The 26,073-nt window shown below is 38.3% G+C and overlaps 1 protein-coding gene across 1 annotated transcript; it reads right to left on the bottom strand.

Annotated features, from left to right (window-relative positions):
- Positions 1-6,490: 6,490 nt before the first annotated feature.
- Positions 6,491-9,865, bottom strand: LOC133803988 (uncharacterized). The gene is made up of 2 exons (XM_062242131.1): positions 9,293-9,865; positions 6,491-7,103 (listed from the first exon to the last, which is right to left on the bottom strand). The coding sequence occupies exons 1-2, from the start codon at positions 9,554-9,556 to the stop codon at positions 6,867-6,869; spliced, it is 501 nt and encodes a 166-aa protein (XP_062098115.1). The 5' UTR covers positions 9,557-9,865; the 3' UTR covers positions 6,491-6,866.
- Between the last annotated feature and the right edge of the window lie 16,208 nt (positions 9,866-26,073).

Below are 26,073 nucleotides of genomic sequence, written 5' to 3'. Positions count from 1 at the left end.
GGAGTCTTGCGGGTTCTCAGATTGAACCCTTGATTTGGTTGTGTCCCACGGGGGAGCTGCGAGGGGTGTGATTTTTACCTCAGACCCTCTCAAGTTAAATTTCTTCCTCATGTCAAGAGAAGTTCTTGTGGGGGTATTCTTGGGTTCGCACCTCCCGTAGGTGGGGTTCGAGCCAGGTTTCGCCACTGGCAATCTTCTTTACGTTCTGGACGAGGGGTACAACAAGTGGAGAGCTGTGTTTTGTCACCGTCCATGGTTATGATGGTTTCTCCTCGTGCATGCTTTTTTCTCCTATGCTGTGGAAAGGGCATGCTTGACCTTCCTTGTAGTAGGTCATTCAACACCTCCTGCATGTTCTCTATTGTGGCTTCCAACCTTTGATTTTTTATGCGCAACTCGTGTATCTCATTCTCGTAAAAGTGAGTTCTTGAGCTGGGACTTGCAGAGTGCACCCACAAACTGTTATCAGGCATGTGGAAAGAGGGGCATGGATCCCGATGGCTGGAGCGCGGTGCAATCTATGGTTGAGGAGGACGGTACGTACTCAGGCCACTCACACAGGTCGTAGATGGTTCACGATGACCTCCCCTAGGTTGGAATGCCAAGAGTGATGCCTCCTTCTCCTCTCCAGGGGTCGGATATTCCTCCGGCATGCCTCCATTCTTAGGTGGTGGAGGGTCAATTCTGGAGGCTTTTTGTTGGCCTCCATCAAGGTGAATCTTAGCATCCTGAGATTCCCGTAGGCGTTTTGAACGCCTCAGCATTTTTTCTTGTCAAAATTGATGGAAGAACAACGGCTTGATAGCATCCTTCCCATAATCGGTGCCAAATTGTTGACGATGAGAACTTGTCAACGATGTTAGGTCAGAATACTCAAAGCTTAGTAAGTAGATAACTAAGTAAGAACTTAGAATAGACTTGAGAAAAAATAGGCACAGATCAACAATGGAGTAAACATTCGTATATTTCTTAATAGCCTGAGTATACAATGAATTTTCCAACCCCTTATTGTGAGGGGTGAAGGTCTATTTATAGCTTGGCTCTAATGACCCCTTATACATGGTGGTCCCTAGGGACAAAATAGTACACGGGTACACTGTCACGATAGTAGCGCAGGTAGTAGTGGTGTTGGTGGAGTGGTGGTCGACTTTAGTTCGTGTCAGGGGTCTGCAACAGCACTCCTGCCTTGGTACCGTGTCGTACCTCCACTACTTGTCGGGTACGAACGTCATAGGCATGCTTGGAGATTCCTTTGGTTGATACGCATGTTCCATACCCTTACGTGTTCCACGTGCCTCGTAGATGTTTTCACCTTTCCAAGATGTGTCTATGCCTCAGGCCACTCTATATTCTGCTAAGCATCGGACTACTTGTGGTCTTCGGGGATACACCCTTGCGAAGCGCGAGAGGCGTATGTCATGTGAGGCATTGTTCAGGCGTGTGCCATGCGGACCCAGGCGGCTGGAGCCTCCGTGCGAGGCTTGACATCAGCACGAGGGGGTCCTCGCGAAACCTTAGGCACGAAGAGGTTGTGTAAGGTAGGTGGTCCTTGTGGAGGCACGGGGCTAGACGGCCTCGCTGAGGCGCGAGGCGAGACAGTTTTGCGAAGGCACGGGGTGAGATAACCTCGCTAAGGTGCAAGCTGGGGCAGCCTCGCAGAGGCATGGTGCGATACGGCCTCGCTGAGGCGAGACGATCTTGCGAAGGCACGGGGCGAGATGGCCTCGCTGAGGTGCAAGGCAAGGTGGTCTCACGGAGGCACGGTGCGAGACAGCCTCATTGAGGCGCGAGGCGAGATGGTCTCGCAAAAGCGCGGGGCGAGACAGCCTCACTAAGGCGTGGGGCGAGATGGCCTCGCTGAGGTGCAAGGCGAGGTGACCTTGCGGAGGCACAATGCGAGGCGCGATGCAGCTGGGTGCGCATGCGCGAGACGGAGGGTCTCGCGAGGCTGGGGCTGTGACTCCGTGCAAGCGTGATGTAGCTGGGAGAACATGCGCGAGATTTCCGTCTCATGAGGCTGAGGTCGTGACTCCGCACAGGCGCGATACAGCTGGGAGTACACACGTGAGATGGAGGCGCCTCACGAGGGGCATGGCTAGGAGCCATGCACACGAGACGAAGGCGTCTCGTGGGGGGATGCGGCTTGGAGGCATGTGCGTGAGACGTGGGCATCTCGCATTTTTCTCCCATGGGCATGGAATGACTTCGTGAGGTCTGGGGCCTTGGAAATGTGTGGCCTCTTCTGCCTCTATCACGTACTTGACGCCTTCAGTTCCTGTTGACGGTGAGAACTCGTCAACCAAGTTAAGTTAGAAAAATTGAAATATAGAGCTTATCAAATGAAAAACTTCAAAGATCTAATCAGAAACTCAAAGAATAGATGCAGAAAGAAAATGGTGAAATGAACTTGTATTTTTTATGGTGTAGTGTTATAGTGTTTTTCCCAACCCCCTTTCAAGTGGAAGTGGGGTTCCTTTTATAGTGTGCTCTAATGGCCCTTGATACATTGTGGTCCAGGGGACCAGATGGTACATGAGTACACTGTCAGGAGAGTGGTCTCAGGGGTAGTGGTGTCAGCACTAGTACATGGTCAGAGTTCGTGGGGATGTCTCCACTACTTATTGAGTACGAGTGTCAAAGATTGCCTGGTGTGGATCATAACAAGTACTTCACTCGTACGACCACTACTTATCTGGCATGGGCTTAGTGTCCGTACTTCTTCTGACTTGGTGTGAATCGCTATGAGGCCCCTCCAATTCGCCCTTATTGGTGTGTTAGAGAGATCCATGACTTTACCTCTTGTTGGACTTACTGTAAGAGTGGTGCCTAGTAGTTGGCGCTAATCTTAAGGGGTGAGATAAGACCCCTCTAGTGAGGCCAATTTTGGGAGGTGACCCCTAGTGGTGCGGATGAGGCCTGGTAGGGCCGAGTGCACCAAGAGGAGGCGTGATGCAAGGCTTCGCGGAATGCCTCTAGCGAGGCGTGGCTGCTGGGCGCCCTTCGCGAGGCAGAGCATCTGGGCACGCAGCCTTCGCGAGACGCCTCCAACGAGGCATGACGTCTGGGCGCGAGGCGGAGCATCTGGGCACGCCGAGTTGTGGCGCGCTGCCTTCGCGAGACGCCTCCAGCGAAGCGTGGCTACTCGGCGCGAGGCCCTCGTGAGACGCCCCTCGCGAGGCGGAGCATCTGGGCACGCAGCCTTCGCGAGACACCTCCAGCGAGGCGTGATGGCTGGGTGCGAGGCCCTCGCGGGATGCCCCTCGCGAGGCAGAGCATCTAGGCACGCCGAGTTGTGGCGCGCTGCCTCCGCGAGACGCCTCCAGTGAGGCATGGCCGCTAGGCGCGAGGCCCTCGCGAGATGCCCCTTGTGAGGCCTGTATTTAGGCATTTAGGGGACTTTAATGGGTGCTTTGGACCTTTCACAAGTACAAAATCTTGAGTGTCTACAGTTCCCCTTAGCAGTTTACTTCAATAAGGGACCGAACCTTTTGTCCTTGGTGGATTTTTGGCATCCATAGTTATTTAACCCCTCCGAATGTTCTAATAAAGGCTGTGGGTCCGTGCGTATCATAAGGGGTTCAATTCGTAGGTTGCAGCCCATCAACTTTATAGGAGACATGCTCTGAAACTGTCAAGGTGTGGCTGCGCGTTTTCCCATGTCAGGTGGCGTTGTCGAAAATACCAATTGTTGAGTGTACGAACTCGACGCCACTACCTGGGGCACCCAAAAAGCTGTCAGACAATCCTGTGGTGGCCCAAGGCTACATTGATTGACATCTGGCACACTCTCCAGGCCCGAGGACAAATCTCCTAGACCTGGAGGACTATCGGACCAAAAAGACGGTAAGACCTCTAGAATGGCTCTCAGAACGTGGCCTCACTTGGGGACATCCACACCCAAGGGAAACTCAGCCTGTTGGGGAAGATACTACACTCCGAGGAGCTCTACAGAACTTCACTATCCCCCAAGGAGCCAAATCACTTCTTTAATGACTGTCACGTGTTCAATGATGAAATCACTAACAACAAGGTCATTCACCTCAATGTTTCCAAATAAGGTCATCCACCTCAAAATATCAAAGCAAGTCAATTATTTCCATAAATGAATGTTGATTCACAATTCTCATCAAATTAGAATTGCCATTCAAGTTATCAAATTTATTCAAGTGAGATTAAAAAAAATGAGTTTCAATTCAAAACAAACTCAAAGTCTCCAAAGAATACAATTTATAAAAAAATACAAAAAAATTTAACCACATTTGACTTGATTCCTTTAAAAGATATGTAGGCAACTTAGTCGCTAAAGCTAATTATAGTCACAAATACAAAAAATTCCCAAATTCTTCAAATATCAAGCACAAATCTCAAAATTCCATAAAAGGTCATTCACCTCGTAATTTTTCTAAACTTTCAAAAACAACAAATAATTTTATGATAAGGTCATTTACCATAATTCTTCCACTTATTATCCAAAAAAATCCATCTCAAAACTAAAGGTGACTTGATCCTTCACAAAAAAGGTATGTAAGCAGCTTAGTCAATCAAATTCACTGAGTGTAGTCGCAATTCTATATTCACCCAAAAATTTCCTTAAATTAAAAAAGTAACTAATATCATCGTAATTTGAATCAAAATGTGTTCCTTTGAATAAAATGATTGTAATTAATTGATTATTCTTATAATCTTACATGGGTTGAACTAAAATTAATTCAGCATAAGTGAAATTATGTTGTACGATGCAATGACTTCAGAGAAGCAGAGAAAGAAATATTATATTTGAAATTATTTTAACCAAGATTATATCATATTATTATTTTGATCCATTTTGTAAAACATGGAGTCTGAGATATAATTTAACAAAACATAGAGTCCAAACACATATTTAGCCAAAACAACACAAGTTCAAAATGATATTTTCCCTACAAAATTTTTGCGATAATTTGTTCTTTTCAGGATCCCAAAGGATATCTTCACATAATCATTGAGTTGAGTGTATTAGTAGTCTAGGTAATACTTAGTGAGGATACTTCTTTTTCCCATATATTGGATTGAATAAATTGCATTTTGCCCCTTGAACTATGACCACTATATGATTGTGCCTCCCGAATGATTCGCGATATTAAAAATTCTTTTCGAACTATGCACGTTACTGAAATATGGGACTTCTGTTAGATTTCGTCATAGGTGGTTAACAGAATGATGATGTGGCATTTTGTATGTTGATGTGGCATTGTCATGTGTAAAATAATTAACAATTTTTCCCCCGAACTTTGACTGATACCAAATAATACTCTTTTTATTAAAAAAATAATTTTTTTCAAAATAATTAAATCCTTAAAAATTAAAAATTTAATTAATAACAAATAACTCTTTTTTAGTTTTACTTTTTCTTTTCTTTTACAATATAAAATAAATCTATTTTATAATGAAAATTTAAAATAAATAGTAAAACAAAGAAAAAAAACATTTAATTAAAGAGGATGATGAATGAAGAATGACTTAAATAAAAAAAAAATTAATTTAAGAGGAGGACTAAAGAGAACGAACTTTGTTTTATAATTTATTGTTAATTTTTATTTTAAAATACATTTATTTTATATTGTAAAAGAAAAGAAAAAGTAAAAAAAAAATTTGTTATTAATTAGATTTTATATTTTTGAGTATTTAAAATTTTATTTGGTTAGTTTGAAAGTTTTAGTATTGTTTATTTCTTAATCTTTTAAAATGATTTTTTATTTAATTTTTCAGGATATAATTATTAGTTTTGAGAAGAAAAAAATGAGGTTTTCTTAAAAAAAAAAATTAAATTAGTTTTAATAAAAAGTACACAATTTGATAGTGATCAAAGTTTGGATGACAAAATTACTAATTATTCTATATGTCAGTGTCACATCATCAGACAAAATACTACATCTGTTGGCTACCCTTACAAAATCTAAAAATCTCATATTTTTAGTAACGTGTATAATTCAGAAAAAAAAATTAACATTACTAATCATTCAAGGGGCACAATCATGTATAGTGCTGGGAGCAAAAATATTATTTATTATATTGGATTCAATTATGCAGCAAACCTTTCTTCTGTTTTCTTTCTACCGTCGCTTGCTACCAATCGCAATTTGCAAAACTGCAGCAGCCGCCGTGCTGTCTCGGCGGTCAAAGGAAAAATGGGAATTGGGGCAACTGTCAGTAATCATCAGGATTGTACTGTGGCAGCCCTTGCCCTTCTCGTTAAGGGTACTTTCCATTCAACAACTATGAAAGGCTCAAGCTCTTTTTTTCTGTACTCAAATGGCGTCAAGCAATTGAAGTTTCCATCCATAATATTGAATCTGATGCAAAAAATTTGGTAGAACAAAATTGGGCAGCCTAGTAATAACCAGTCTTTTTTGTTGACTTTATTAACTGTATTAAGGTTGATCATCTGTTTTTCCCTGGTGTGAATTTGTATCATGTTGCTAGGGAAGCCAATATGGTTAACATTCCAGAGTACACAAATCAATAGAATTGCTATTTCAAGTGAACAAATTTTAATGACATTGTCTCAGCTTTTTCAGTGTTCAGGCTTTTGCCACTTGATCAAAACTTCAAATGATTACTAGAACTAGCACAGTCCACCACCACAAAGTTGATGATTTTTTTACAATCGAAATGGAAAGAACTCATTGGTTGGTGGTGGCGGTACTTGAGATTGTGAATCCTGTTCTTATCAAATGCTGGAATGGATCTCATGAGTTCTTCTGACTATCATCACCATTTACAACCTCCTACTAGGCTCAGAAATTCTTAGCAGTGGAGGGCTTTACCTGCAAGCCGAACATGAAATAGTTCTCATGGTGATCTGTGGAAAGGGAATGTTGGCTATGTCATCGGTCTTTTCTCTTTCTTTGTGAAGCTGATGATGAGTTCTCGGGGTTGGGCTCCATATCCAAACCCAGACACTTGAGAAATGCAGTTCTTGCGAGCCTGAAATAGTGGCATGGATGGAAATATACACTGATTCCTGAAGAAGGCTCTTCTCGGTCAGTGTTGCCTTCCCCTCTCACTATTCTTTCGCTAGATCCAGGTGTTATCTCCCCTTTTATACTCCGTCTTTCCCTAACCTGATCAAAATCATCCAATCTGTTATAAGATATACATACTCTTGAATATGACCGACTCTTGTTTCACAACTTTCTCTACTTTTAAAATAGCATGCATATTTTTCGCAGTACATACAAACCAGTTAACAATCATTGGTATGCAGTGAGTGCTCATCACATAAATCAAATTAGCATGCAAATCTTGAAAAAGAACTAGCCTTTTCAAACATGTTCTAGCGGTGTACCTGCTGAAATTATGATGATTTGTATACACATTCATACTAGTGACAGATCAAAAAATCAAAGTAGACTGTGATTTTATTGATTTTCACAGCCAAGCCAATACATACTTCAAACTACAATGTCTACAAACACTGAGCAGAATTCATGGAATCTCACAACCAAGGTGACGATATTAGAATAAACAAACATAGAAAGCATTGTTGAGACAGTCTAATTTATCAGAATTTTTCAAAGTTGAATCTTCAAACAAATTAGATCAAAATAAGAAACATAGTGGAAAGAGAATTTTAAAGTTCATATCTTGTAGGAGAATCATTTGACCATTAATTTTATACGAATTAAAAACCTAAATACAGACAAACACAACCAATGTTTCCAAAACATTAACCAACGCCATGATCTTTGCCAACTTTCATCTATTTGTTTGCTTATCATCAATTTCTTTGTATGGTAAACTGAAGCTAAAGTTAGGGTCAGATAGTATGTGAGCCAAATACAAGAGACAAAAGTTACAAAGTTAGGAACCGTTAAAAAATAATATCAGGTTGGTGATGTGGCAAGCCAGCAATGATTAAAAAAAGCCCCAAATAAGGGAAAAAATATATAATAATAGAGAAACATAAGAAACGATTATTATTATAAATGTTGCAGACAAAGAAGAGAATAAACAGCTGGCCAAGTTGTTATGAATTATTTTGGGTCATGGTGAAGTGACAAGGAAATGTATAGAGTTTGCGTTTTACAATGAATTTGCTCAACTGGCTGAGATATCCAATTGGCCATGATTGGGTTCTTATGCACAAAATTGAGAGATGGGATTCAATTATTTAGGATTAAGACCCACTGAAAGGCCAATATTTTATTCATATAAATCAAACATTATCGCCTTGGTCCGATGTATTAATTCTTAAAGACTTTAAGCTGCTCATCTTTGTGAATATCTCAATCAAGACAACTGGAAAGATCTAGATTTCACTTTATTCAACGGAAACAGAAAAAAATATATATTAATATTCACACACACACATATATATATAATTTGTATTTATATATAGTAACATTTGGTAAAGATCAAAAATATTGATTTTGCTTTAAATAGGCTTTAACCAAAATCTCAATGATAAGGGTAAGCCCTGGCCCTGTTCCACCAATATTTTGAACACTGGTGGGAGCAATGGCTTTACCAAACTAAGAAATAATTTTGAGCAGAGACTACTTACTAATTACTCGATCTAGTTGGAAATTGATGCTAAAAGTGAAAAATCTATAATCTTAATAAAGACTTTAAAAGAAAAGAATGGGTGAGCCATTTAATCAAGCTTCCAAGATAAACTAAAGGATATTCAAGAAAAAGTACACGACTTTTTAAATTTGTTCCATTTTAATTTAGAGCAGTTATTTCTTGCTTTGGCACTTTCGACTAAACGAGGAAATTTCCTTAAATTGTTTTTTTTTTTTTTTGATAAAATTAAAAATAGTATAGTTGATTTTTTTTTTAACTAAAATTCAAACCCCACAATTTGAATCATCTTGTTCACAATATTTCTGCAAACGTTACAAGAAAAATTACAAGCTTAACTAATTATAAATACTAATATCTCCTCTGATAAAAATGGCCTCAAATCATTTTCAAAAAGTTTGCTTAGCGTGGAGTTTAAGACTAACATAAACTACATCTCTACACAAAGTTAAACAGTGAAGACAAGGAAAACAAATCTGACCCATCATTTCCATGCAAAAGCATTTGAACTGAAAAGAACCTCTATGATTGAATTGGGAAGAGAACTAATCCTAATTCTAATCCTATTACAATTCTTTCAATAACACCAATAAAAAAACAAAAAATTGCAACAAACAGTCAATAAATTAAAGCTGATGTCTTTCTTTCCAACATTTTCTAACCACAAAACTCACACAAAATAGAATAAAAATAATTCACGAGTTGAAAAAAATCAACATTTTCTCACCTGGGTATTCTGCAAACGATTTGAAATAACAGTGGTAACTCTATTATGCTTTGGGAAGGGCTTATTCATCTGGGTATCATCAGAAACTAACTGAGAAGAAGAAGAAGACGAAGAAACAGTTATGGTGGCGACGTTGTCTGTGGGCTCCAAAGCAAAAAAGCAGTAGATTAGAAGTATAAGGAGCAACATCACCAAGAGCTGGGCCCATATTAGCCATGGAATTCTGTAACTTTGTATTGTCAAATCGTCCCCAAAATCAAACATGTTTTCTCTCCTTTATAGATTTTCTTGGAAAAATATAATTTTTCCCAGAAAAATATTTGATAGAGAAAGGAAAAGGGCAAGTGAGAAATTGATGTTTAGGGGGTCTGGAGAGAGAAAGGGAGTGAGAGATGGAGGAGGAAGCGAGGGAGAGAGAGAGGGCAAAGGCCAAATGGCCAAGCGGCCAAAGGAAGCAATTAAAGAGCGTTCGGAAGAAGTAAGGAAACGAGGAAACGACAATTTGTTTTATGGGTTTTGTTGATTGAAGAAAATGACTCGGTTCTTTTCAAAGCAATTTTTACTGCAATTCCAACGCGTCCCACTTATGACGCTATAGTGTATTATATATATATATATTCATTTTGCCACGTGTCTTCCGTCCTATTGTAAAATAAATATAAATTTTGTACAAAGAGCATTCAAATCTTATTTTCTTCGAAGAAAATGAAAGAAATGAGTACTCTTTTTTGTTTTGATAATTGAAAGAAATGGGTACTTCAACTTGAAATTAAAAGTTGGCTCTTAATAGCTAAGGTACACCACAAGAAGAAACAAATCACAAATGTATCTCAATTTCAATGATAAATGGAAGAAAAATACTGCAAAACACATGACTTCTCAATATTTGTTTATTAGTGTGACAACATGTTGACTGTGCTATAAATTCTAGAAGGTGAATAGCAACGTTCTAAGATGAAAATCGGATGCACACATGGCGAGGAATCGGTATAGCGTATTAGTCCACATTATATCTCCCTTCTTGCATATTCTTCATCTCACGACCAGAAATCTCTATAAAAGCAGAGAGCCTCACAGAGATTCATTTGTTTAAAAAATAAAATTTAATATATAAAAGAGTATATTATATAAAAATTAATACATTACAAAATAGTTATAATTCAAAATATTTTTAAATGTTTCTAAATATTACGAGAACTCGTAAAAAAATTAAATACAATACATAAAAATATTTTTAAAACAAATGAAAATTTAAATAGGTCCCATCGTGATAGAGTATCATCTTTGCTCTCTTCTCATTTAATACCGAGGCATGTGAAAAATGACTCTTAATAGTATATGAAAATAACTAAATGTTCACGTTTTCAATTTTGTAGTAAAATAATCTAATCACATTTTTAATATTACATATTATCAAATATACTATTTAGCAAATTACTATTTTATTTTAAATATAATGGTATATGTATATTAGTTTTGTTTAATTAGTTTTTATTTTAAAGTTATTTTGATTTTTTTCGTTTTTATGAGTTGTTGAATGATATATCATATAACAAAATACATATACTAACTTAAAAAATAATATACCAATAATGTTAGATTAAAATAAATATAGGCATATGAACAATCATATATACATGTAGGCGGAATTAATATATAGAATGAATATATACAAAAAGAGGATCGAATACTGTATACCTCGAGCCAGCCATTGCAATTGATAACATCGATCTAGCTTTAGATCTACAAAAGAAAAGAAACAGAAGTTAGAACGAGTACACGGACTTCTAAGCTCTCACTAACTCTTTTAGATGGAGTTACTGAAAGTCAGAATGAGCAGCGAGCTTGGGGACCGGTACTCTATATTTATAGAGTGAGACCTACCATCAGAGTCTCTGCCACAGATTGAGATATTTTCTCAATCAGTTGGGATATGCAAAATCAGGTAACAACCAAAATCAAGTATAAATAATGTTGACTATTAATTAGAATATTTTGTCAATAAATAAAATATTGACTTTGATATATTAAATCAATTAGTTGATTTTATATACCATTTAAATAAATATTCTAACATTCTCTCACTTGGTCAGCATTTAAATTAATGTATTACTTAAGCCCGACGATTATCCCTATTAGATAATAAACACATGAATCATGGCGATAGGTCCTCTTTTAATGGCGAGTATTATCTTCCATGTATTACAATATATTTATTACATAACAATGTAATTTATGTGGCTATGTACTTAAACAAATAAACCTTATGTTTATTCAGGTCCTATGAAGATAAAATTTGCTCAAATAAAATTAAGATGCGCAAAAATATGAGAAAACATCAAAATAAGAATTTCATTGATAATAACTTCAGTTTGTACAATAAATTTACATAAGGGAACCAAGTCCCATGTTCACTACATGATCCTTGAATTTATGAGGTGGCAAGCCTTTCTTCATAGGATCAGCAATCATCAATTCAGTGCCAATGTGTTGAATGACCATTTTATTTTCTTTAACACGTTCTCTCACGGCTAAGTACTTGATATCGATGTGCTTGCTTCGACTACCACTCTTGTTGTTCTTAGCCATGAATACAGCAGCTGAATTGTCGCAGAACATTCTCAATGGCCTAGATATAGAATCTACAACTCTAAGGCCTAAAATGAAACTTTTTAGCCATACACCATGCGATGTAGCCTCAAAACACGAAACGAACTCGACTTCCATAGTAGAAGTAGCAGTCAAGGTCTGTTTGTTACTCCTCCACGATATAGCTACACCGGCAAACATAAACACATAACCAGAGGTTGATTTACGTGAATCATTACAACCAGCAAAGTCTGAATCTGAGTAGCCAACTACTTCTAGGTTGTCGGTTCGTCTGAACATGAGTTTGTAATCCTTAGTACCCTGAAGATACCTCATAACTTTCTTTACAGCTTTCCAGTGGTCTAACCCCGGGTTACTCTGAAATCTTCCTAGCATTTCGACAGCAAAGGCAATGTCGGGTCGTGTGCACACCTGAGCATACATTAAGCTTCCAACAGCAGAAGCATATGGGATGTTCTTCATTTCTTCCTTTTCAAAATCATTCTTTGGATACTGGCTCAAATTTAATTTATCACCCTTAACGATAGGAGCAACACTTGGTGAACAATCTTTCATCTGAAATCTCTCTAAAACTTTGTTAATGTAGGTTTCTTGAGATAGACCTAAGATACCTTTGAATCTATCTCGATGGATCTTAATGCCAATGACATAAGACGCATCACCCATATCCTTCATCTCAAAGTTCTTTGAGAGAAATTGCTTCACCTCATGTAGCATGCCCTTATCATTGGTTTCAAGAAGAATATCATCCACATATAAAATAAGAAAACAAATCTTACTCCCACTGACCTTCTGGTATATACATTGATCCATGACATTTTCTTCAAATCCAAAAGAAGAGATGACATCGTGGAATTTTAAATACCATTGGCGGGACGCTTGTTTTAAACCATAGATGGACTTCTTAAGCTTGCACACCAAATGCTCACCATCACTAGAGGAGAACCCTTCTGGTAGTTTCATGTATACCTCCTCCTCTAGGTCACCATTTAGGAAGGCAGCTTTCACATCCATCTGCTGCAGCTCTAAATCGAAATGAGCAACTAATGCCAGGATAACTCTGAGGGAATCTTTCTTAGATACCAGAGAAAAGGTCTCCGTGTATTCAATTCCTTCTTTTTGAGTGAATCCCTTAGCAACGAGTCTTATTTTGTGTCTCTCAATGTTGCCTAATGAGTCTTTCTTTGTTTTGAAGACCCATTTACACCCAATAGCCCTCGCCCCATTAGGCAACTCAACAAGATCCCAGATTCTGTTGCTCTTCATAGAATTCCTTTCTTCATTCATGGCATTGTACCACAGTTCCAATTCTTTGCTATTCATAGCTTGTGAAAACGTTTCTGGATCATTTTCGGCTCCAATATTGTAGTCAGATTCTTGCAAATACACAATGTAGTCACTAGGTATTGCCGATTTTGTTGCCCTAGTGGATCTTCTTAAGGCTACACCTGCAGGCTCTTGGGGAGCAGGTGGTTCAGCTTGTTGTTCAACAATTATAGGCAACTCTTGAACAACTTGATCCATTTGAACTTCATCATTGATTTGTGGATCTTCAACAATTGGTTGTGGTGGTTCAACATCCATTTGGACTTCAGGGGTGTTATGAACCACAATCAATCTTGCTCTTGAGGTGGAGGGTTCTGAAGGATCTTTCTCAGAACCTAAGTCCTTGGATTGATCACTCCCACTAATCAAGGCATTTTCAAGAAATTTTGCATTCCTTGATTCCACAATCCTAGTGCTATGAGATGGACAATAAAACTTGTAACATTTAGACCTTTTAGTGTATCCAATAAAGTATCCACTTATGGTCCTTGGGTCCAGTTTCTTTTCTTGTGGATTGTATACCCTAACTTCAGATGGGCATCCTCAAATGCATACATGTTGCAAACTCGGTTTCCAACCTTTCCATAATTCAAAAGGAGTTTTGGAGACTGCCTTGGTTGGAACTCGGTTTAATATGTACACAGATGTCTTTAGAGCTTCAGTCCACAAGGATTTAGGAAGTTTAGGGTTGCTGCTAAGCATACTCCGCACAGTGTCCATCAATGTTCGGTTTCTCCTTTCTGCAACACCATTTTGCTCGGGTGTACCAGGCATGGTATATTGGGAAACAATCCCATTTTCTTGAAGAAACTTTGCAAAAGGGCCAGGTGCTTGTCCATCTTCAGTGTATCTACCATAATATTCTCCACCACTATCTGATCTCACTATCCTAATTTTCTTGTTACATTGTTTCTCTACTTCAACTTTAAATATCTTAAAGACATCTAACGCTTCGCTTTTATTATGAAGTAAGTAGATATACATGTAGCGTGAGTAATCATCTATGAAAGAGATGAAGTATTTCTGACCAAATGAGTCCATGTCTGGACTACATATATCAATATTTATGATTTCTAATAGGTCGGAACTCCTATGGACACCAATTTTCTTAGACTTGGAGGTTTGCTTTCCCTTAATGCAATCCACACAAGTATCAAAATCAGTAAAATCTAAGGTATTGAGTACCCCATCTTTTACTAACCTTATAATTCTATCAATGGAGATATGTCTCAATCTCTGGTGCCATAATGTAGAGGAATTCTCATTCATAGCACATCTTTTATTGCCAACGTGAACGTGCACAGTATTATAAGCGGTATTGTTTTATAAATTAAGGCAGTAAAGACCATCAGAAAAAATACCATTTCCAACACATTCAGATTTATTATATAAATTAAAAGATTTGTCTGAAAATGTAAAGGGAAAACCAAAAGGTACAAGTCTTGAAACGGAAATCAAGTTTCTAGAGAAACTTGGTACATAAAATGTCTTTTCTAACTTTAAAACAAAGTCGCTACTTAAAACTAAATGGCACGTTCCAATAGCCTCCACATGTGAGCCCATTTTGTTTCCGGATAAGATGCTTTGCTCACTATCCACTGGCTTCCTTAGGTTTTGTAAACCTTGCAAGGAATTTGAAATGTGAATTGTTGATCCAAAATCAATCAGCCATGTGTTAATAGTAACATTAGCCATATTAGATTCATAACATACGAATGAAATTGGATTACCTTTTTCGTCCATCCATTTCTTGAACTTGGCGCATTCCTTTTTCGCATGTCCCTTCTTTTTGCAGAAGAAACACTTGATGGAATCCTTCTTTATTTCTCCTTGGGGAGGCACTTTATTTTCCCCCTTGTCCTTCTTGGATGGTTTGCGTTTCTTCCCTTGGGTGGCCATGTGAGCACTTTCACCTTGTTCCTGCAGGAGCGTTGCTTCTTCTTGAGCACACATGGTTATCAGTTCATTGATACTCCATTTGTCCTTATGTGTGTTGTAGGAAATTTTGAAAGGCCTGTATTGAGGTGGAAGATGGTTAAGGATGTAGTGGACCAGGAAGGTTTCAGGAATGACTACAACGAGCTTCTTCAGTTGAGCAGAAATGTCCCTCATCCTTGAAATATGCTCTCTAACTCCTTTGACACCAGTGAGTTTTGTGGATGAGAACTGGTGGATGAGGTTGTTGTAAAGTGGTTTGTCCGAAGTGTCAAACTGCTCATCGATCAGTTTGATCAAGTCTTTGACTTTCTCAGGTTGCTCCACCAATCCATGCATTCCCAGAGAGATCTTGGACATGATGAACATGATGTTGAGGCGATTGGACCGCTCCCATTTTTCATATAGTGCGATCTGAGCAGCAGTTCTAGTCGCAGTGATTGCAGCAAGTTCGTCCTTCCTTATTGCGTAGTCCATGTCGGCGCAGCCTAAATGAAGAAGAACTCGTTCCTTCCAGATTTTGAAATTATCACCCCTAAGATCAGGAATTTCGGTATGGATTTCAGTGAAACTAGAGGATGATGAAGAAGCTGCATGAATAGGATTACAAACTTAGATTTTGAAGATTGAGGCTTAATGAAGTCATGTCTTACCAATGTATAACATGATGAATGATGAAATTTTATTAAACAAAAATTGCATGTGGGCTAAATTTTTAATTGAATAAAATTGGATGTAAAGAATGATAGATTATTCAAACGAATTATTTGGGATAAATCAAGGTTTGATACTTCTATATTTATTAAACTTTATGATAAAACTATTAAATTAATTATCATAACTCCTGTGGGTAAATTAAGAAAATTAATTTAATATATTATCCTAATTAATTATATAAATATAATAAAATCCCTGTGGGGTAAAATTATTATATCTATATAATTAATCACAATTTATGTCCATTATGTGATCCTTTCAAATTAATATATAATTTGATATAATTAAAGATGCTATGACTACTCCCTAATTATTTAAAATTATATGGTTCACTAGACATTATGTTTTAGGCTCTAGGAAGACCTAAGAACAATTTCGTTATAACATAATAGGCAATCACAGAGAGTAGTGCTCCTAGTGTGGTCGTCCGAAGATCATTAAAAACCATTCTAGATTGAGTATTTATCTCAGTTTCATGCGTTCTTATGTCAACCACAAAATTATTTATGAATTATTCATAATTTTATTCACCCTAAATATTTTATGAATATTTTATGAATAAATTATGAATATTAATATGCTAAATATTATTCAACCTATCTTAATGTTTTAATATAATCTAAATATATCTAGCAAAATTATGGAATATACAACGTATTTAAAATTATAAAGTCATACATATAAAATTAAAGATAATTATACTTAGAATGAATTTGCATGAATAATAACAAAATAATCATACAAATTAGTATAATTAACTATATGTACGAAAATAAATACAATAATTCCATAATATACTTAATGGAAGAAAATTATATGCTAAATAAGACAATAAAATCATTTATGGATTTGGTGAATTAATAAGATAATTGCACAAACTTAATTGTAAAATAAAAATGTAATTACATTCTTAAAATAGTACAATTATTTTATTGCATGAATAATGAAAATATATCACCAAAATCAAGTAATTACACATTTTAATTAATTTCCATATATATAATATACCAAAATTATATGTTTTAATTAAATTGGCAAAAGTATTAAAAATGAAATTTATTGTCTAAATAAGCATTAAAATCAAGAAAATAATAAAATCTAAAAAATAAATAATAAAAAAAAGATTTTCAGAATTGTTTATGAATTTTTCGTTAATTAAAAAAAAATATGCCCCGGGAAAACGACATGTCGTTTCCCCTAATTTATGCTCTATAACTCATCAAAACGACGAGTCGTTTTTTCGCGAGCTGCAGGAGGCAAACGACACGTCGTTGCCTGCATCTTCATCCTTCAGCCGCGTCGTTTTGACCCGATTCTCCTGTAAACGGGTCACGCGACCCGAAATGAAACCCGGTCGGAAAATTGCATTCCGATGACCAAAAAACTTGTTTCAAAGCCCAGATCACATGGAAATGAATAAAAAAAGAGATCCATGGTATTATATTGATTAAATAACAACTAAAACCGGGGCTTTAAATACAAAAAAAAAAAAAATTGGCCATAAACGGGTCCGAATGAAAACCCGGATGGAAAACAACGATTTTCACGTCCAAATTCATATATTTTTGCCCATATTGGTTTGAAACACATGTCTAAAGAGATTCATGTAATTATAATGTTTAAATAACAACTCAAAATTGATGCTTTAATTACAAAATGGTTTTCGGCCATCAACGGATTCATGAAGTTTTCAAAATCTGTTTTGGGTTTCATAACTCCATATTTATGCATCAAATCATTAGAAAACTAAAACTAAAGGAACTTTAATGACATGAAGGTTAAAAAACAGATTTGAATGAAAAAAAAAAAATCTTTTTGATGGTTCGACAATATATATATATATATATATGAATAAGGATATAAATATAAAGGCATATATATATGCAGATAAAATTACCAAGGCAGAGATAAGTATGGCTCTGATACCAAATGTTAGATTAAAATAAATATAGGCATATGAACAATCATATATACATGTAGGCGGAATTAATATATAGAATGAACATATACAAAAAGATGATCGAATATTGTATACCTCCAGCCATTGCAATTGATAACCTCGATCTAGCTTTAGATCTACAAAAGAAAAGAAACATAAGTTAGAACGAGTACGCGGGCTTCCAAGCTCTCACTAACTCTTTTAGATGGAGTTACTGAAAGTCAGAATGAGCAACGAGCTTGGGGACTGGTACTCTATATTTATAGAGTGATACCTACCATCAGAGTCTCTGCCACAGATTGAGATATTTTCTCAATCAGTTGGGATATGCAAAATCGGGTAACAACCAAAATCAAGTAACAAATAATGTTGACCATTAATTAGAATATTTTGTCAATAAATAAAATATTGACTTTGATATATTAAATCAATTAGTTGATTTTATATACCATTTAAATAAATATTCTAACAAATAAAACTTACAAAATCATTACTCAAAAATGTATATATTGTGCTAATAAAATTATATACTACCATTATACCAATAACTCATAAAAAACTTTAAAAAAATCAATATTACTTTAAAATAAAAACGAATTAAACAAAATTAATATACATATATCACTATATTAAAGTCATACGCTCCTAAATAAATAAATAAAATTATAAAAATAGCAACTTAGGTAATCAAAAATGTAAAATAGTTATTTCTCTACAATTTTAAAAATGAGAACATTAACTTCTTGATGTCATTGTTTTCAGTCATTTCTTTTTAATATTTAACAACGAAAAATTACCCATTCTCATCCCATTCCTCATTTAGATTGGGATTCCCAACCCGTTGACCCTCGAATTGGTCAACGACATGGAGTCAGATAAACGATATAATGTAAGATGAAAATGAGAAGAACTCCAGACAAAAGGATAAATGACACAAATAATTTATAGTGGTTCGACCCCAATAGAATGGTAACAACCTACGTCCACTTAGTATTCTTATTGATGTAGTATTCCGAGAACAGTGATCAATGAACTAGGGCTCACGAGTTTCACTAAATCTCAGATAAATATAATTGTGATAGATAACAACACTATTTTTCTCTCTTAGAATCTCTTAGCTCAAGTTTTCTCAAGCCAAATGTTGGAAAAGTCGAAAAGTCCCCTCTCTTGAGCTCTTTGATTTTTATTTATAGGCTCAAGGAGGTTTGCATAGGCTAATGGGCCTTAATTACACTTAATACATGCGTATCTTAAATAATAATGAATATTACAATTAATACGTAATTACAAGATTGCACATTTGAAGGAAATAACTGAGTATATGCGACCAGGTTGGTCGCCCATGATTATGATACTTGATAAGCCAATGATCTATTGGTCGAGGGTCGAGGAGGATATGCTGACTTAAAACTGCCACGTGTTCCCCACATGTAGATCAATCCTATCACGTCATCAGGTAGTTTGTTTTTAGGTAAACATTTGCCCCCCAAGTTTATTTTACTGAGACTAGCATAAAGTAAACTTAAGCGATCAACCCTTCGCGTGACCTGTCAGAACCGCCAGTGCCTTTTCAGAAAAGGTAACTAATCATGTCATTACAGTTTCCCAAAAGGCGATTTGACGACTATCACACTTTTCCATGCCTCGAAAAATCATCTTCCATCATTACCTTATTAACCGTGCCTCGACCAATATAAATAACCCCTTAGTTTCACTTTTTACTTTTTACTCTCCCCTTTTTTCCTCAAGTATACTGAAGAATGAAGCACGACGTGAAGAACAAAGCTGAAATACCCATAAAACTCAAACACCTTTGGAGATCTGCGAAGTTTTTGTTCAGCCACTCGAATTAACGCTCGTATCTCCCCTTCAACTTTTTATTCAAGTAAGTTTCTTGAACATCTTTGTCTCTGAGATGCCATGCAATAGTTATATTTTCAGTTTTCTGGTGTGTTTTGGATTATGAGTTCCCGAATGTTCTTGAAAAAATGATTTAGGGTAATCGGGCATGTAGGTGTTAACATGACAGGATAAGGAAAAATAATAAACGAGGCTTAGGAATTTGGATTACTGATTTAGGGCACAAAATCGAAGTAAAAATTCGATTTTTAGGCACTCGAAACAAACTTGGTTTTTCCCTCTCTTTTTCAGAGTTGACAAGTTTTCTTTGAAAAAGTTTTCATTTCTGCTTTTTAATCCGTTTTCCAAACTGTTCGCATATTATTTAATGTTTATGTTAGAATGATGCTGGTCATATAAAAGCCTAACTTTTATAGACGAGCAATGTTATCCCAACGCTTCCACTTCTTTAGTCTATTGGTCGTAGATTCTCATCTCCCCTTCTCTGTTCGCAGATTTTCATGCACGACCCGTGGGGAGGTGAGAGGCCGATTGACGATGACTTGCACGCGCTACTGCTCAAAGATCAAGAACATTCGTCGCTGTAATTCTCAAAAATTCCCTTTTCTCATCACAATCCCGCAAACAGACCACTGACCAGCCCAACAAATATGGGTCACGTGAAGTCCATCACTCAAAGAAAAAAGAATACAACCAAGCCTTCTACTACTCAACCTGCTCCTCAGGCTAAAACTCCTTCGGCCACCCCTCAACCTATAAACACTTCCTCGCCAGACATTCAAACCAAAGCCCAACCTCACAACGTCCTCCAACCAGAGGTCGAATGGTACATGGCACCTCCTAGCATCATTACAGCTAGGATGGTAGCCAATTATCTCAAGAAGTACAACCTTCCTGGGATAACCCTCATCAAGCCTTTGATCGACCAGCGGGCAAACCTGCCTGGGGGCGCCTTCAATGTCTGGTCGAGGTATCACATCGAGGCAGGGGCAACCTTGCCTCTACATCCATTTTTCCAGGGGTGGCCAATTATTTCGAGGTCGCTCCCTTACAAATCACTCCAAACGGATATAGAGTACTTTCCGCTTTCTATATCCTTTACAATCACAAGAATTGGCCCGTTCCTACGCCACATGAGATCAATTATTTGTTTGATCTCAAATCCAACCCCAATCACAACAACACGGGGTTCTTCCATTTCTACCACCAGGAATCTTCTCGTACCTTCCTGAGTGATACTACCTACAAGTACAATGTGGGGAAGTACTTCCAGGAGTACTTTTTAACACCAGACCTGGTCGCCCACAACCTGGCCTTCACTGAAGGAGGTAAGTGTAACGACCCAAATTTGCTAATAAGGCTTAAGGGCCTTGATTAGCGTGCCAGGAGGGCATGATGGGAATTATGTGTGATTTTTATGAATTAAATGCATGATTATGATTTAAAGCATGTTATATGACTATTTGTTGATCTGAGATGCATGACTATGTATATTAGTATGCATGTAGGCCCGGATCGTGTTAGGAGGGCATAACTGTAATTTTGGCCATGTTGGGCACAACTGTGTTGGTATGTGATAATTGTATTCCGTGAATTGTACCACGTGTGTGTGGTTTTATTATTGTGATGCACGTGCCGAGACGGTCCTAGAGAGCTAGTTAACTTAGATGTCACAACGGGATTTTGTACCCGGCTCGGGAGGAGCCTAGGGGTACCTCGGGAATTTTATGGTTAAGTTGAGATTTAGCGGGTAATGGTTATTGGAGATTTAGTAACCTAGGTAACCATTAGTTACTGCTGAGAGTAACAAGTTTTAGAAAGAAAATGGTAGAAATGAAATGAAAGTGTAAAGACTTAAGTGCCCTTGGAGGTTTAGCTAAGGAGGATTAGTAGGAAGGGGTAATTTGGTCTTTTGGCTGGGGATTATGAAAATTCTCAGCTGGGTATATGGGGTTCGGTTTGGGCATTGGTTTTATGAGGGATTGATAGAGTTTGAAGAGAAGAGAAAAGAGAGGAAAAAGCTAGGGCAAGCAAGAAGAAGAAGAAGAAGAAAAGGAGAAGTGGGAGTCTAGGATGAGATCAAGGACTTTGTGTGGGTTCTCCATTGGAGGTAAGTGTTTTATACATATTTAAGTTTGGGTTTTGGTTTTGATTTGAGGAAATTAAATGCCTAAGCTAAGCTTTGTTGGGTTTTGGGATAGTTGCTGAATTTTAAGATCAATGGGTGTGAATCTTGGGTATATTGATGTTTTGAGATTGAATCTTGAGTTATGGGTTGTTATATGGTCTATTTGATGTTTGAAATTGGTTTTGGGGTTTGGGTATTGGTTTGGTGTGATTTGGAAGGTTTTAGCTCGGAGAAAACGCAGGAGAAAACCCAGAATTCTGGGTCTGCGAAGGCGTGCCGCGACACAGGTTTTTCGTGCCGCGGCGAGGGAGCCTCTGGCTGTTGGGTGCCGCGGCACAAGGATATGGTGCCGCGGCACAAGGCTAAATTCAGGGCATCATTTTTAGGCAATTTTAGGCCTTTGCTCCGGGGGTTCGGGGGATGTCTCCGGGGTGTTGTTTTAAGGTTTTAGAGGTCCCGAGAGTGCGGGATTGGTCTCGGGAAGTGGTTTTGGGTTGATTAGTATTGAGGAATGTTTCTTGTGTGTTGTGACTAGGTTGTTGGTGAGGCTCATGCTTGAGGACCGTGCTCGCGGCTTTAGTGCATCAGGAGTCTCGGAATTCAGGTAAGAAAACTATAACACCCGAGGTTAGGGCATGGCCCCAGATTGTATTATGTGCAAATGTTTAAACTTAAATGAATCATGATGTGTGTGAATGATTATTTCGAATGCACTATATGTGTGATTATGATGAAATGAGCGGCCGTGGGCCGAGTACGGCGTAGGCCGGGGCGGCCGTGGGCCGAGTACGGCGTAAGCCGGGGCGGCCGTGGGCCGAAAGTAACACCTAGCACATGGGATGCTATATTCAGGGTGGGACCCAAGGGATACATGAGTTATCCTCGCGGTGAGAACCGATACCCCAGGCTTCGGTAAGGCTCTGGGGCGGCTTGGCCGTGTTTGCTTAGTCTAATGATTGACTTGTTTATTGTGGATTATCTGTTATGATAAACTGTATACATTGCATATGTTATGTCCTGCATGAGTTTTCTTGCTGGGCTTCGGCTCACGGGTGCTCTGTGTTGCAGGTAAGGGCAATGACTGAGTCAACCAACCATGAGTACGGAGAGCGTGAAGCGACGTGTACATGTTTGGCCTGCCCGACTGCTTTGGTTGGGGGTTTATTCGAAAATGGCTGTAATAATCTATAATTTTATAATTTCTCAAACTGTAACCTTATTTCAAGATGTAATTAGTTTTCAAACCTTATTTTGGGATCCCAACTGTTTAATAATAGAAGTTTTGATGAAACGATGCATTTTCAAAGATTACAGCCTTAACTTTTAATTAGTCACACTTTTGTTTCAAAAACCTCGGTTAGCGAGTTCATTGCACACTGTTTTGTCTTAAAAACTCACTTAGTAACGGCTCTAAGGAAGTAGGGCGTTACAACTTGGTATCAGAGCGAGCCAAGGTTTATTGGTTCTGGAGATCGACCAAACATGTACGCTCGCTGTCAGTGACAAGCTCGACTCAGGGTTGGTTGGTATGATTGATTGATATGCTGAATATATGTTTGAATGCCCTGTTTGCCTACTTGTTAATATGGAGCATGAGGAATGAGATAACACATGTAAGAGATACTGATAGGGCCTGGCCCTTGACTATTGCATGTTGAGATTAATGCATGCTGAATGACATTGTGATGTATATGGATGAATATTGGCATATTGGTTCGCGTTTTGTGTATATGCGATTAATTTTCTGGATGAAATTCATATGTTATATCTGTATATTGGCTTGTATGAAGCATGATGAGTATGGATATACTTAGTGATGATTGAATCTGGTAGCTAAATGTATATCATTGTGGATTTGACCTAGTATATGCTTGTGTGTGCATTATACCTGTAGACGTTCGGATCTAGTTGTGGATTGGTTCAGGGTATGAACCTCTGAGTTCAGGAGTTTGGTCGGTTTTGACGGATGAACTCGAGTCGTTGGTTCCTAGGAGGGTTTCATGGTCCTGATATGGTGATAAAGAGGGGCTTCTAGACATAAGTTGGAGTTGAGATCTCCAGTGATCCCTGGAAGCAGCAGCAGTGAGTCACTAGTGTGTGAGTAGGCTGTGGAGTTTGTTAGTTGAGATGGGATAGAAGAACAGCGGATTCTCTGGGGAGATGGTTGAATTAGATGTTTTAACAGTAAGGTTACCGGTGATGGTTTACTGTGAGGTATGGACAGATAAGGGTACTATATGAAAGGCGTATAGGGTGTTATCCTCTAGAGTTGAGGAAGGTACGAGCTGACAAGGAATTTATCAATGGATGAGCTGAGTTAATTCCACCCTTGGTTAAGAGGATGAGAGATCCTGATTAGAGGGTTGTGTTAAATGTTGAGGCAGAGAGTCGCTTGGAAGTGATACTCGGGCTGAGGTACTGGCTTATTGGGTTGGGAAGAACCTAGATGATGAATGGTTAGAAGAGATTTTAAAGACATGATTAGAACCGTGGAGACGGGCAAATGTTTAAGTCTGGTTTGGACTGTTAGGAGTAACGACAGCGTAGATCAATGGGTTTGGTGAATTGGATAATTCATTTTGGGAATTTATACAAATGGATGTATCTGGGATTGGTGGCGACCCATTTAAGGGCATGAGATCTGAAATAGCCTAAGGCATTTGGGCTGCTTTGAGGAAAGAGTTTTTGTCTGCATGTGGATGGCGGAGAGGGCCATATTGTTTGAGGAACTGATGGTTGATGTATAGAGCATGAGTGCTAGAGCCGCAAGGGCGGTGCTTCCTTTGATGGAATTAGTGAAGATAGATTCGTGATAATCAAGTTGAAAGAACCCCGGATAATGTTGTGGCTTTTGGATTGCCAAGAAAAAGGGGAAAAGTCTGACTGATAAGACGGTACTTTTGTTGATAGAACGCAGCGAGGTCGGATTCTCGATTGTTGAGATAGAAGGACCCCAGACAGTGCTTGGGCACCTAATTTGAGATTTGAAAGAAGCCTGATTGAAAAGGTAGATATCGAGATGGCGACAGGAACCAGGAGGTTAATTGGTATGCATACGAGGAAGAGGATGCCACCTGAGAGGAGGTCAGGTGAGGGCGTGACTTCTGCGTAGAATGACTTGAGATGTTAGGATGGATTTCCCATGGTGCGGGAAACGGAGAACTGGAATGCATCGATACATTCGAGGTTCGAGGCTGAGTCCTCAAGGATGAATATTTAACTGATGAGCTTATGCTTTGGACATGTAACGAACTGGAAGGGCTCGGTGTTGAGAATGTTCCGAGGGGGGAGATGGACATAGAAAAGTTGCCTCAAAGGTGCCATTTGAGAGGCTGGGGACGGTAATGCTTACTGAGAAGGAGTTAGAAACTCTGGTTGATGGATTGTTGAAGATATCATCTGGAGTATGTAAAGGATACTGAGTGGAAACAGAGCTGACCAGTGGGGAAGCTATGAGGGTACGTAAAGAATATTTAGGGACTACTTCAAGGTCAGACTACAGATAGGGTTGGTATAAGGAATGTCGTAAAAGACGGTTTTGGCCGACAGAAAAGTCTATTGGAGCAATCGAAGGAATCTGAGCCTGGTATAGCTAGTGTGTTATACTGCGAGGATTGCTAGTATCGTCGGGTTAGGACGAAAAGTACAATGTTGGATACAAGATGGGACGATGTCCCCAAGAGTTGATCTACGACATGGTTATTGCCAGTTGGAAACCAAGGATAGAGACATTTCGTGGATTGTCTAGTTTGCGCCGGCTAGAGTGTGAGGAGTTGGTAACAAAGATTCTGGAATGGTTCAAGCTACAACAGCATAGGTAAGTTCTTTAGACAGAGAATGCATGAACGGTGTGGGCACGTCCCCTTCAAGCTCACGAGCAGTGCATGTGGACTACTCCCAGACAGAAATGGTGAGCAACTGATTATTATGCTGAAGACGTTAGTACCCAGAAGACAGAGTCTCAGGTAAGGTTCTACGGAGTGTTAGTTGGGTGTCGTCAGGAGTTCTCAGATTGCAGCTGCAAGAAGAAAGGACAGGTAAGAGAAGAATTGATCTGAAGTCGCAAAGAAGCTAATGATGAGCGTCTGAAGAATTGAAGGCATAACAAGACTGGTAAGCGCGTCATTTATTGCACAAGCACCTCCAGAGACGACTACATCAGAGATGAGGAGAACAGTAAAACTTGAGGTTAGACGGATTGAATGGTGTCAAATCAGAAAGAAATTCAGAAGACAAGGTAAGATTGTTTAGTATCTGGAATTTGTG

The sequence above is a fragment of the Humulus lupulus genome, chromosome 1, assembly GCF_963169125.1.
Source record: "Humulus lupulus chromosome 1, drHumLupu1.1, whole genome shotgun sequence".
Lineage (NCBI taxonomy): Eukaryota > Viridiplantae > Streptophyta > Magnoliopsida > Rosales > Cannabaceae > Humulus > Humulus lupulus.
Note: the sequence above shows the minus strand (reverse complement) of the source record. Positions and strands in the feature narration are given on the sequence as shown.